This window comes from Cloeon dipterum, chromosome 1 (assembly GCF_949628265.1).
Source record: "Cloeon dipterum chromosome 1, ieCloDipt1.1, whole genome shotgun sequence".
In the NCBI taxonomy this organism is placed as follows: domain Eukaryota; kingdom Metazoa; phylum Arthropoda; class Insecta; order Ephemeroptera; family Baetidae; genus Cloeon; species Cloeon dipterum.
This window is the reverse complement of record NC_088786.1, coordinates 18679731-18693277: the sequence shown is the minus strand read 5'-3', so window position 1 is coordinate 18693277 and position 13547 is coordinate 18679731. Positions and strand designations below refer to the sequence as shown.

Here is a 13547-nt window from a genome sequence, read left to right as displayed (position 1 = left end):
TATTTTTTGTCATAGAGCAATCATTTTGGTTTGCTTCAACAATGGCTGGTCGGAGGAAACTCCTATTCGCGAATCAGCGATCTTTGCAATCGTTGCTGAGGGCAGGAGGGAGCAGACAATTTGCAGGTGCAGCCACCGCATTGAAGCAAGATGTGCAACCTGCTCGACCTTACGAGGACATTCCGGGTCCCAAACCGATTCCCCTCTTGGGGAATAAGTTTCGCTTCATGCCAGGATTCAGTGAGTTTCTTTGATATAGAATTTTGTAACTGAATTCAATATATCAATGCATTTTTTGCGCTTCGTGCTTTTTTATCCATTTTTAGTGCATATATATCCTAATGACAAAACGCATTAAGGCTATTCAAAGGGAGAGAGGCAGCTGGCTCCATTGATCCCTATCCGTGTTACTAGGTCGGCGGGGTTTTATGCAGGCTTTCACGGCCAAAAGCAAAATCTAATCGATATATATATAGTCCTTCCTGAAAGAGCAAGCAGGGGAGAAATGAGTCAACTCTTTAAGCAAATGTTTATCAACGCGAAGTTTACTAAATACAAAGAGTTAATTAAATTTAATTTTACGAATTATATTATCATTTTCCGATCATATTATTTTAATTATAAAAAATCGCAATCAATTAATACTACAGCCAATTTTGATATTGGAATAAAATTTGGAATGAAAAATACCAAACAAACCACAAGCGCTTTCAAAAATTGAAGCCCAATTTTAATATAAATTGCTGCTTCATTTTAGGAATTATTAATATGGTGATGGCATAAAAACTGATAGATTGGCATTGCAAATCTATCTGTTAATATATAGACAAGGTGGAAAGAATATTTTTTAATTAAATAATGAAAAATTTCTGATAAAATGTTTGTGTGTCTGTGCTTTAGTCTCATTATTCTAATTTACTTAGAGATTTGTTACAAACAGTTTCAAATAATTCTTGGTTTGGATGCCAATGAAGGCAGAAGCACACGAGATTGTCATGTCAGAAGAAATTAAAAGTAGCTTCCTTGAAGTGTAGCGAGCTGTTTATTTTCCGTATTTCTTCAGAAGTGCCTTGCTCTACTAGTTTTGACTATTGTGGTTGCTGTCAGTTTCAACCCCCAGGCAGGACAAGAAGCTCATGAATTAGGGCTACAATCAGTAGCCAAAACTAGTAGAGCAGGACATTTCTGTAGAAATACGGAAAATACACACCGGGGAAGCTGCTTTTAATTTCTCGTGACAGTTACAAACAAATAAAAATTAGCTTGCATGCTGGAGAGATTATAATTAAACGAAAATAAAAAATTATGGGGAAAGTTAGTCAAATTCCCTCAAATGGTTGAAATACCAGATTTATTGTTCGTCCCGTGAATTGAACCCGGTAAAACGGGTTGGTCAGTTCTACGAGACGAATGCAATATTAAATTCATACCAGGAATTCTCACATGCAAGGTCAGCGTATAGGTGTGCGAGATGCACAAAGTTTCACTGGCATTGCGAGCGTTTAACACTTAGCTGCTTAACGCTCGGCTGATATATTGGGAATATGATCACTTTATAACTAAACTTGCAGCACGCATGGGTGCACAGGTGAACTCAGGGTAAAGGTTACCGCCATCAGGTGGTGGGCACTTCACAATTATTGATCGATTACAATAAAAACAAACAATCACGCGCTATTTTTTCTAGGGAAGTATAACTTCAACGACATGTTTGAAGTAGGGAAGCAGTTTTACGAAGAGTTTGGCCCGATTTCCAAATTCACGGGTCTCGAGCCACTCCATGACATGGTGTTCGTTTTCGATCCCAGGGACGTCGAGACGATGTTGAGAAACGAGGGTCCGTGGCCCTACCGAAGGCATCTCGGGTGTCTTGAATATTATCGAAAGCACACGCGCAAGGACTTCTTCAAAGGCGTCGGTGGAGTTCTTATCGAGTATTGAATTTAGCTGGCATTATTGTGGAAACGAATGAAATTTTGTTTTGCACGCAGCCAGGGGAAAGACTGGCAAGAAGCGCGGCACCACGTCAATCCGATCATGATGCAAACCAAAATAGTGGAAATGTACACCCCGAAAATTGACCAAGTGGCTGAAGATTTCACTCGGCTGTAATCTATAAAGTTTTAGAAGGCTAAAAATAATGTCATGAAAACAATTATTTCAGGTTGCCAGGGTTTATGGACTCCAAAAATGAAATGCCTGAAAATTTCAATAATGAGCTGCACAAATGGGCGCTTGAGTGTGAGAAAAATGAAAAATTGCTTCCTAAGACGAGTCTAATTCTTCTATTGGAACGCTAGCAATTGCTGTCGTTGCTCTTGACACGCGCTTAGGATGCTTGGACGCGAATCTAGAGGCGGACTCAGAGCCACAGAAGATGATTGACGCGGTGCACACTCTTCTCATTGTCATGCACAACCTTGAGTTGGGTGGCGAAGCGTTTGTCTGGCGTCACTTCCCGACCCCATCCTGGCGCAAATTTATAAAAACAATGGATTTCTTTGTAGAGTGAGTTCTTCCCTGTTATTTTTAATTTTTTTAACATAGAAAAGAGTTTTTTATTAGTGTAAGCCACAAGTACGTTCTTCAGGCAATCGAATGGTCAAAGTCGCGACCCGCGAACCAGGAGCCGAGCGCTCTGGAACGACTCGTGAAACGAGATCCGAACCCAACCAGAGCTGTGGTTATGGCGCTGGACATGCTAATGGCTGGAATTGACACGGTAAATTAACACTTTATTGAAAATATTCAGACAGAGCCGCCGCCAATGTAGAAAATTGTCCGTATTTCGGGAGTTTCGCTTTTAAACCAATTACAAAAAATTTTGCAATTTGAGTGAAAACCATTAAGACACCATTTTCCGATCTCCTTTTTGGAGTAAAACTGGTAAAAAAATCATCGCAATTTTGTGATTAGCTTAACAAATTTAAGCTTCAAATATGCCAAACGAAATAATATTTCGTCTTTAGGATCATGGTTGAGAATCACGGTGAATTTACTATACGCACTAGGCGTACAATTCTAAAATTTGTACAGTTTAAGTTTTGCACAGTTTTGGACCATTACTCATTGTAATCATTTTTACACTTTTAAATATGTTTATTTTTATACATTTTTTCTCGAGATTATATCTACAAAGGCAAATCTTTAATAATACGTCATATTTGCTAACTTTTAATTACGTTCTAATTAATCATAATATTTAAAAATCGTAAGAGAAAAAATCCGACAATGTCATAGTACTAACATTTTAATATTAACGTTTGTTTAAAAGTTCTTAAAAACACTTGACAAATAAAGTTTGTCATTTCTATTTCGAATAGCAAAACAATTTATGATACTAAACTTTTAGCTTATTGTTTGTTGCATTTGTCGAGTGACTTAAAAAAGGTTTACAATCGGATTCGCCATTGATAAATTCACGCTGATAATATTTTTAATTTTACTTTTACTAGACCTCGCACTCTTTAACGAATGTGCTGCTGCACCTATCAGAAAACCAAGACAAACAGGAAATTTTACACCAAGAGCTGAAAAGAATCATGCCCAATCCGCACGCACCGATAACAAACGAGATGCTAAATGAAATGAAATTTTTGAAAGCCTGCGTCAAAGAAAGTATGAGGTACACATTAAGCACATTTTACCTTTTACAGCATTGAATAAACAAAAAATAAAATAACCACACTGTGCAGAATGATGCCGGTCGTGCCAGGAACGATGCGGAGGACATTCAATGAAATTGTTCTTTCAAACTACAGAATACCAGTTGGGGTTCGATTTATCATTAAGTGTCATTTTAGAAGTTAATATTCAAATTTATAAACGTCAGGTTGATGTTTTGATGTTGAATGGAGCGATGTCGCGATTCAGCGAGCACTACACAGAACCGGAAAAGTTTAAGCCAGAAAGATGGTTTAGAGACGAGCAAGAGGAAAAAGTCAAGCCTTTTGTCACACTTCCTTTTGGACACGGCGCCCGAAAGTGTGTAGGCTTCCGGTTTGCTTTGCTTGAAATGGAGATTACCCTCGCAAAGGTTGATTTTTCAGCTTCTTACAAAACAACTGAAAATACTAATTTTTAATTAAATAATATAGATGGTAAGGCGGTTTCGCTGGGAATTCAAGTACGGCCCCGTGAAGTACAAGTCAGCTTTGGTCCACGCGCCCGTCAGCCCACTCAAATTCACGATTCACAAGCAATGAGAATAGCTGAGCTGACGAGAACAAGAAAATTAATATGCTTATTGTTTTAATTTGTCTATACTGCATCCCTCAAAACTCAAAAATGTATTTTAATTAATCAAAGGGTATTTAATAAGTAATTTTTGCAAACTCATTTTGTTTTAATTACATTTTATGTTTATTGATTTGAAAGCTGGCATTAAAATAATATGTGGAACTCCAATTCATATTGTTTTATTTACATAGTGATATTTAAAAACACTAAGCATTGTTCAGATTGCGTTTAAAATAAGCATCCATGACAAGCTCTAGAGGTTACATGTAGGTCATTATTGGCAAGGATGCCTCTAAACTGAAATTTACTCTTCTTTCTTCGAAATCTAAAGCGCGCACAAGATTAATAAACGAACTCGCGTTATTAATAGTTCTATCTGCGAGAAAAGCCACACACAATAAAACGAAATAAACATTACAGATTAAATAAATTACCAGCCCGTTGGCTCGCATTGTTAAGGCACTCTCAGGAGTGTCAAAGCAATGAGAGGTATTTGAGCAGTTCGGAGATCTAATACTGGCTACCCAATGTCAGAAATGCCAAAAAGTGGTTAGTTTAGTGACTCGAATTGCTCCAATTGCTCAACGGCCTGGGAGGCGCACCGGCGCCGACTCGCTACTTGCTGGTTTGCACCTTTCCAGCATGCGTGATTTGGCTTCACGGGACGAATGTCTAGCGTTTCAATGCAGTCCTCGGTGCGGAGGCAAGTGGCCCTTAAGTGGGCTGGGTCCCTGTGCGGCCTGGTGCGCCCATGTTATCCGTTCGCGGTGTTATTGGGACCCGGGTTTCAGCATTCGTGCCAGTGCAGTGCGCGCCCTTCCCGGTCCTCCGGTCCTCGGACAGGGATAAAAAGAGCAAAAAAAAGTCATGCATGTATTGCATACACTTCCTACTTATCTGCTCAATGAGATTACTTGGAAGAAATTCTAGTCTTTTTCTAATTTTATCCTGCCACGAAAAAAATCTAAAAGCTGGCTGTAATATTCTCACAACCGTCCAATATCTTTTTCTTTTGCAGAGAAATACGACTTTAGCGATTTAATGAAGGTGGACCAGCAGCTATATGAAGAATTCGGTCCGATAGTAAAATTCAACGGGCTCGAGCCCAACAACGACTTGCTGTTCATTTTCGACCCCAAGGACGTGGAGACGATGATGCGCAACGAGGGACTTTGGCCTTTCCGTCCTCCTCTCAAGTGCTTTGAGTACTACAGAAAAGTAACACGCAAGGATTTCTTCAAAGGCATTGGTGGCGTTCTAGTCGAGTAAACAGCTTCTTATTTTTATTTCAATCGAAATACTTCATGCAATCATGCTTTTCCGGCAGCCAAGGAAAAGAGTGGCAGGAGGCGAGACACCATGTCAACCCGATTTTGATGCAGACAAAAATTGTTCAAATGTACGCACCAAAGATTGATGAAGTGGCTGAAGATTTCGTTAAAAAGTAAAAAGCTCTAGAAAAAAAATATAAATCTGTGATAAGTGATGAGACATTTATCTAAATTAGAATACCAGGCTGGAAGGATTCTAAAAACGAAATGCCCCATGATTTCAAAAATGAGCTGCACAAATGGGCCCTGGAGTGTAAGGATAAAATTTTACGGATATTTAATTAAAAAATATCAACATAAAACAAAATGCAGCGATAGCCGTCGTGGCTCTGGACACTCGACTGGGCTGCTTGGACGAGGAGCTCGATCCAAACTCTGAGCCGCAGAGGTTGATCACCGCTGTACACACTCTTCTCTCTGTGATGCACAACTTAGAAATTGGTGGCGAAGCTTTCCTCTGGCGCCTCATTCCGACTCCCTCTTGGAAGAAATTCGTCAAAGTTATGGACTTCTTTGTAGAGTAGGAGATTTTAAAATATCTATTGCAATTATTAAAAACATTTCTAAAAGATATAAATCAATTCTCCTGGGGAAAAGGGAAACTGGAAAAACATATCGTTGAAAGTTAATCATTTTTAAATTTATTATAGATTAGAGTAAATAATTATTTTAAAAACTGCTCATTTAAGGAAAACGTTGGAAAATTATCAGAGCGCAAGCGCAAGTTCTGTATCTCAATTTGAAATCTTGTTATTTATTTATTTTTAATAGGAAAAAAATACTAAACTTGTTTACCCAAACATCAGTTCAATTTAATGTAAAACTTTCCTTAAAATTATAATAAACACCTATATTTTGTAGAGTGAGCCACAAGCATGTGCTTCAAGCGATTGAAAGATCAAAATCGCGACCTGCCGACCAGGAGCCAAGTGCGTTGGAGAGACTGCTGAAGAGGGATCCGAACCCGTTGAGAGCAGTCATCATGGCACTTGACATGCTGATGGCTGGAATTGACACGGTATTATAAAAATATAATATAAGAAAAACACAAAATATTTGAAAATTATTACTGAATTTAATTTTTCTCAGACGTCTCATTCCTTGACAAACGTGATGCTGCAGCTGTCCGAAAATCAGGACAAGCAGGAAATCTTGCATGGTGAATTGAAAAAAATTATGCCGAACCCTTGCGCCCCTGTCACGAACGACATGCTGAACGAAACCAAATACTTGAAGGCGTGCATTAAAGAAAGCATGCGGTATATTTTTAACCATATCTAGAAAATGTTTCTTTTTATGCTGTGCATATTTTTCAGATTATTGCCGGTGGTGACAGCAAACGCAAGAACAACGACGGAAGAAATTATTCTTTCAAACTACAAGATTCCCCCGAAAGTAAAATATATTTTAGCTTTGATGCACTTCGAGTTTAACTATAATTAAAAGGTGGACGTTTTGCTTGCAAATGGATTGATGTCACGCTTCAGCGAACACTTTCGGGAGCCTGAAAAGTTCATTCCGGAAAGGTGGATTAGGGGGCATGAGCAGGAAGAAAAAGCTAACCCATTTGTCACTCTTCCGTTCGGACACGGAGCTCGGAAGTGCATCGGAATGAGGTTTGCGCAGCTGGAAATGGAAATCATCTTAGCGAAAGTACAATTCAATCAAGTATGCTCAAATTCGTACAATAAGTTAAATTTGACAGATGATGAGAAGGTTCCGCTGGGAATTCAAGTACGGCCCCATGCAATACAAATCTACGTTGGTGCATGCTCCTATCAGCCCGCTTAAGTTCACCGTCTACGAGCGATAAAACTGTTGTAAGACGCGGTTTGAAACATTTTCATTCCAAGAATTCTTGCTGCACGTTTGTCTGGAAAATGTCGTGTAGTTTGTAGAGGTGCTGGTAAATTCTACTAATATTTTTTACTTTTTATAATACATAATTATTGTTACAAATCGCTTGAGAAATAAAAATTCGTGTTATTGTTTCACTCTGCTTTTCTTCTCCGATTTTTCTTGCGTGGCGTGCGGCCAGAGCGTAATAATTCTGGTGGAAGTGCCACAGCGCAGCGTTGAAAATAAAACTTTGGCAGGCCCTCGGAGTAAATTTGTCAACGCACTCCAAAGTGCGGCCTCTTGCATTCGGGCAGCGTCTATAAGCATGCGGCCGGTCTTCAATTTTCATTGACAAGAATTAGAGTCAAATTTTAGCCATGGTGCGCATTTAGGCTTACATCAACGATTGCTTGAAATTTTCTTCTCGTGAATCAGCTGCTCCCGATGCAATCGCTACTATGGAGCAGCATTTTGATGCAGCCAAGTAACGTTTGCGACAAGAAAAGCTTTCCTTTTTCCTAATAACAAGGACTTTAAAACTTTGTAGACCCAACATAACATTTGTTACAATAAAAACATGACTACTACACAAATTTTAATATAAAATAGAGCCCTGAGTGAGAGTTTTAGGTTTTAGCTAGTTCATTTGTTTTATATGGAATGGTTTCTGCTAGCGAAGTGGGAAATCCCGCTATATTATCTATGCTGTGCCCAATAATTTCGTAAGGAGACAACGCACACCGCAAGGGGCGAGCCCAGTCCTGTTAATAATGACTGCCCATATGCAGCATTAAATTAACCATGACACATGCTAGAGTATAATTGAAATCAAAACAACCAAGTTAAAATCACATAATTTTGGATTTTGTGATTTTTTTTTCTTTCAGTTCACGCGATTGGCACAAACTTAACGTTATAATATAATGGTTTTATAAGTGTTTGTATTCCATCTCTTTTAGACGTCGTAACGCGGTGCACAGGTAAAAGGTAGAGCCATCAGGTAGCGATGATGATGATAAATGATAATTTTAAAGATTTTTTTTATTTAAATTCAAATAACTAATTAAGTTTTCGACTGCTGATTATTCTGTTTTGGTTTTTCTATAATTTCAAAAAGGAATTTTGTATACTTCTTGTCAGCCTATTCAATTTCAGTTCACAAATAAAAATTATAGGCTCTGCTGGTTTAAAATTCACCATACATATTGCCAATACGCATGAAAATTAACAAACGCTCGCTGCACCGACGGGCCACCTGGCTGCTCCGTTGAGACAGTTGCGCGGCTCACGTTCGGGCTCTGCGTCCTTGCCATTTCTCGTGAATCGTGTTGAAAAACTCCGAAAAAGCTCGAGCGGATGATGCATTGGCAATGCGTCGAAATGGTCGGCGACGTTGGAAAATCGGCTCCGGGACCGATCTCAGGGTGGGGTACCCTGAAAAAGGTCATCAGGGTAGGTCAGTTGGTAGGGCTCGTCGAGACGATTCGTTTGAGACATCGTGAGTTGAAATCCATCAAACCGCTGAATTATTAGAAATAAGTTGGAACCCGATCGGACCTATTGAGACGATGACATCGCATAGCACTGTGGGTTACTCGGTTCGAGCCAAAAGGAAATGCATCTGGTTCCTTTGTAGACGTAGATTTAATCCATAATTAAGACTGTAAAGTTTTACATAATAAATATTCACAATAAAATCTCAAAGGAAAGTCAATATATAAACAATTAATTAACGCATCAATATGCGAGTCGAGAATAACAATAATTATCACAGTTAAATACAATGCTTACCCCGGTATTATCTTCGGGTCTATTAAGTTATTACAAGCGTCATATATGCGCACGGCATTATACTCCCGGCCGGAGAGGTAAATGCGACATGACCGTATGCGTGCGTAGGTGAGCGGTCAGTGAAGGTAAATTATACAGGGTAAATGAGAAAAGCTTATCATACAGTTACAAGTGACATCTAAAGGTTACAAACTAAGTTAACGCCAATAAGCGGGAACCGCTACAGCACCTTGTGCGCGTCAAAATAGTCTGCGCGGTGATATGAAAATAGCAAAAAAATGCCAAAAAGAAGCGACGGCGGCGTCAAAGCCGTTAAACCAAAAAAATGAGGATTCAGGTCGGGTGACCTGAGGAAGGTCAGTTATAGGAGAGAGTGAGAAATCGTCGCCAAGCACCGTCAAATGTGCTCGAAACGCAGAGAAAGCATGTGTGGAGAAGAAAACAAGAGTTTCTTGTCCCCGGCACGCGTATTAGTAATAGGGGAATGACCTTTTCGATCGCGATATTCTTTTAACCATTATTTGTCTTTTTGGCATCGAGTTTTATTGTGTGTCAATTTTTAACTATCTTATCATCTTAACAGTTTTAGCACAGAGTCAACCTCAGAGGCCAATGAACCCAAAGAAATACGCAAGCAGTTTTGTTCGTTTTCATTCTCAAGGAAGTGCGGTCGAGCCGTTGTGTTGTACTTTGGTGATCAATTTTACTATCTTTACCGCATCCATTCAATTTGAGTTGTTTTCATATTAATGTTCTTGTTTAATTGGACGGTTTATATTGCCTCTTTTACCAGAAACAATGGCTCAGAGAATATTTGTGCCTGCGAATAAGCGGTATTTAAGCACTGCGTTGACTGTGAGTGAACAAAAACTCGTCTATTCAGCAAGGACAACCCAGGATGTACGACCCTACGAGGAAATGCCTGGACCGAAGCCGATTCCTTTACTGGGGAATAAGTTCCGCTTCTTACCTGGATTTAGTGAGTTTTTTTTGGTTTGACAAATTTAAGGATTTTTCATTTTTGAGATCTTATATATTATTAAAAATAAAAATTTAATAGTGTTTTAAAATCAACAAAATTAATGACTTTTGATTCAACAGGAAAGTACGACTTTGGCGACCTAATAAAAGTATCCAAGCAATTCTTTGACGAGTTTGGACCAATTGTTAAATTCAGCGGACTGCAGCCAAAAAACGACCTGGTTTTCGTATTCGACCCTAAGGACATTGAAACGATTATAAGAGGCGAGGGTCCTTGGCCCAACCGACCATCGATAAAATGCTTAGATTACTACAGAATGGTTCACCGCAAAGATATTTTGAAGGGAGTGGGTGGACTGATTGTCGAGTAAAGCATAATAATCTTAATTTTCTTCAATACTAATTTTTAAAATGGAGCAGCCAAGGAGAAGATTGGCTGGAAGGGAGACGCCAAGCTAATCCGATTATGATGCAGATCAAAATCGTGCAAATGTACACATCCAAGATCGACGAGGTGGCCGAGGACTTAGTTAAAATGTTTTTTCAAAGAGCTATGTTGGTAATCTTGATAGTAATTTATCCCAAATTACTAGGATTCCTAGTTGGATGGATTCAAAAAACGAAATGCCTGATGATTTCAGAAACAAACTATATAAATGGGCGTTTGAGTGTAAGATCTACGAGTTAAATTAATTTTAAAATACTTATCTTGAGTATTGTGGTATAGCGATTGCTATGATTGCGTTGGACACGCGTTTAGGATGTCTGGAGGAAAAGCTCGACCCCGACTCAGAGCCACAAAGGATGATCAACGCGGTGCACAGCCTTTTTGAGACCATGCACAACTTGGAAATGGGCGGCGAATCCTTTCTATGGCCTTTCGTTCCAACACCATCCTGGAAAAAATTCATTGCAGCTTTCGATTGCATTTCTGAGTAAAAATATTCTTATAATTAATTAAATGTTTATTCAATTGGGATAAATTACAATTTTACCCTAGAATAAATTTATGGATTTGGGCCTATAGTCTGATATTATGCCATTTTTGGATGTTAAAAAGTAAATTAAATGCATATAGATCGATGATAAATTTGAAAAAATTTCTAGACTACAGTGTATATTGTAATTATTCCAAAAATTAATGCCCTATGAGAGCAATGATGGATTATTAAGCGAAACTTGCTTACGAGACCAGCATTAAAGCAAAATAAATCAAGTAACATAGATGATTATCAGAGAAATAGTGATTTTATACTTGAGCGAACGAAATTGGAAAAATGAGCAATTTGTCCCAAGATCACTCTTCAATTTTTTAAAATATATATTTTCTACGAAAATAACTACCCCGAGTGAGAGTTAGTCTAAAAAATATTTTTTAAATATTCTCAAGGTGAAATTTTTAGGGTTAGCCAAAAATACATTGTCCAAGCGATAGAACGGTCGAGCAGGAGGCCCGTGGACCAGGAGCCGAGTGCGTTGGAAAGACTTCTGCAAAGTGACCCGAATCCGAACAGAGCTGTCATCCTGGTGCACGACATGCTCTCTGGGGGAATCGACACAGTAAAAAATAATTTTCTTGGTCCGATTATAGCTTTAGACTGTTAAATTTAATTATATTAGACTTCTGTTGCTCTGGCGAATTTAATGCTGCACTTGTCTGAGAACCAGGAAAAGCAGGAAGTTTTGTATCAAGAGCTGAAGCGAATCATGCCTGACCCATTTTCTCCTATCACTAGCGAAATGGTGGAGGAAATGAAATACCTGAAAGCTTGCATCAAGGAAAGCATGAGGTGCACTATAATTTTAATCTGCATGGAAAAAATGAATGAAATTCCATTCCAGAATGACGCCAGTCGTGAGCGGAAACATGAGAAAGACGGAAAAAGAAGTGATACTCTCAAACTACAGAGTTCCACCAAATGTAAATATATATTTAAATAATGTTTTCATGATCACAAATCAATATTTCTGCCATACAGGTCGAAATCATGATGTCTCACGCAGTAATCTCACGGTTTAGCAAATACTTCCGGGAGCCGGAAAAATTTATACCTGAAAGGTGGATCAGAGGGCACGAGCAAGAGGAAAAAGCAAATCCCTTCGTCGCTCTTCCATTTGGACACGGAGCTCGAAAGTGCTTGGGAATGAGGTTTGCACAGCTGGAAATCCAAGTAACATTGGCAAAAGTATTAAACCTAACACCTAACATGATCCATGCACTAATTGAGATTTTCTTCGTAGATGATAAGAAGATTTCGCTGGGAGTTCAAGTACGGCCCAATGCAGTACAAAAACGCCATGTTGTACACACCTATAAATCCGCTCAAATTCACTGTCCACGTGCGGTGACACCATTTTTTGACTGTTTTATGGCTTGCGTGTCGTTGGAATAAAATTTCCAGAAGCGTGTGTGGAACATTGTAAAATAATGCTTTATTTGGTCTTCCATTCCATTCGATTTCAATTTTTGCTTCTTGCATTTATTAACTAAACGCGTTTTATGTCTGAAATAAAAAAATAATCATTTTTAAATTTATTTTGCCACAAAGTAAATAGTTATTTTGAAAACTGCTCATGTGAGGAAATCGTTTAAAAATTATCAGAGCGCAAGCTCTATTAGTGTATCGCAATTTGCTATCTTCTTAATTTTTTTAATAACAGTTATTCTTAACTTGTCTATTCAAACATTAGATTAATTTAATATATAATTTTCTTTGAAGTTTTAATAAAAACCTTCATTTTGTAGAGCGAGCCAAAAGCATGTGCTTGAAGCGATTGAAAGATCAAAATCGCGGCCTGTCGATCAGGAGCCAAGTGCGTTGGAGAGACTGCTGAAGAGGGATCCGAACCCGTTGAGAGCAGTCATCATGGCGCTTGACATGCTGATGGCTGGAATTGACACGGTATTATAAAAATGTAATATAAGAAAAACACAAAATATTTTAAAATTATTACTGAATTTAATTTTTCTCAGACGTCTCATTCCTTGACAAACGTGATGCTGCAGCTGTCCGAAAATCAGGACAAGCAGGAAATCTTGCATGGTGAATTGAAAAAAATTATACCGAACCCTTGCGCCCCAGTCACGAACGACATGCTGAACAAAACCAAAAAATACTTGAAGGCTGCATTGAAGAAAGCATGCGGTATATTTTTAACCATATCTAAAAAAATTTATTTTAATGTTGTGCATATTTTACAGATTGATGCCGGTGGTGAAAAGTTCATTCCGGAAAGGTGGATTAGAGGGCATGAGCAGGAAGAAAAGGCTAATCCATTTGTCACTCTTCCGTTCATACACGGAGTTCGAAGTGCATCGGAATGAGGTTTGCGTAACTGGAAATGGAAATCGTATTGGTGAAGGTA

At 38.6% G+C, this 13547-nt stretch overlaps 2 protein-coding genes across 3 annotated transcripts; both read left to right on the top strand.

Moving 5' to 3' along the window:
- Window positions 1-5: 5 nt before the first annotated feature.
- On the top strand, window positions 6-7561 carry LOC135945414 (probable cytochrome P450 301a1, mitochondrial). 2 transcript variants are annotated; one of them, XM_065493099.1, is made up of 10 exons: window positions 6-240; window positions 5258-5504; window positions 5567-5683; window positions 5747-5823; window positions 5883-6090; window positions 6432-6588; window positions 6660-6829; window positions 6887-6965; window positions 7017-7223; window positions 7276-7561. In XM_065493099.1, the coding sequence occupies exons 1-10, from the start codon at window positions 42-44 to the stop codon at window positions 7381-7383; spliced, it is 1569 nt and encodes a 522-aa protein (XP_065349171.1). In that variant the 5' UTR covers window positions 6-41; the 3' UTR covers window positions 7384-7561. The 2 variants fall into 2 exon arrangements, with proteins under 2 accessions (XP_065349171.1, XP_065349179.1); XM_065493107.1 differs by lacking the exons at window positions 5258-5504; window positions 5567-5683; window positions 5747-5823; ... (4 more) ...; window positions 7017-7223; window positions 7276-7561 and adding exons at window positions 1688-1934; window positions 1992-2108; window positions 2165-2241; ... (4 more) ...; window positions 3833-4036; window positions 4098-4407.
- Window positions 7562-9835: 2274 nt separating this feature from the next.
- On the top strand, window positions 9836-13291 carry LOC135934719 (probable cytochrome P450 301a1, mitochondrial). The gene is made up of 12 exons (XM_065476668.1): window positions 9836-10179; window positions 10302-10548; window positions 10602-10718; window positions 10775-10851; window positions 10909-11116; window positions 11585-11741; window positions 11802-11971; window positions 12024-12102; window positions 12161-12367; window positions 12423-12601; window positions 12928-13084; window positions 13156-13291. The coding sequence occupies exons 1-10, from the start codon at window positions 9999-10001 to the stop codon at window positions 12528-12530; spliced, it is 1551 nt and encodes a 516-aa protein (XP_065332740.1). The 5' UTR covers window positions 9836-9998; the 3' UTR covers window positions 12531-12601; window positions 12928-13084; window positions 13156-13291.
- Window positions 13292-13547: the final 256 nt, after the last annotated feature.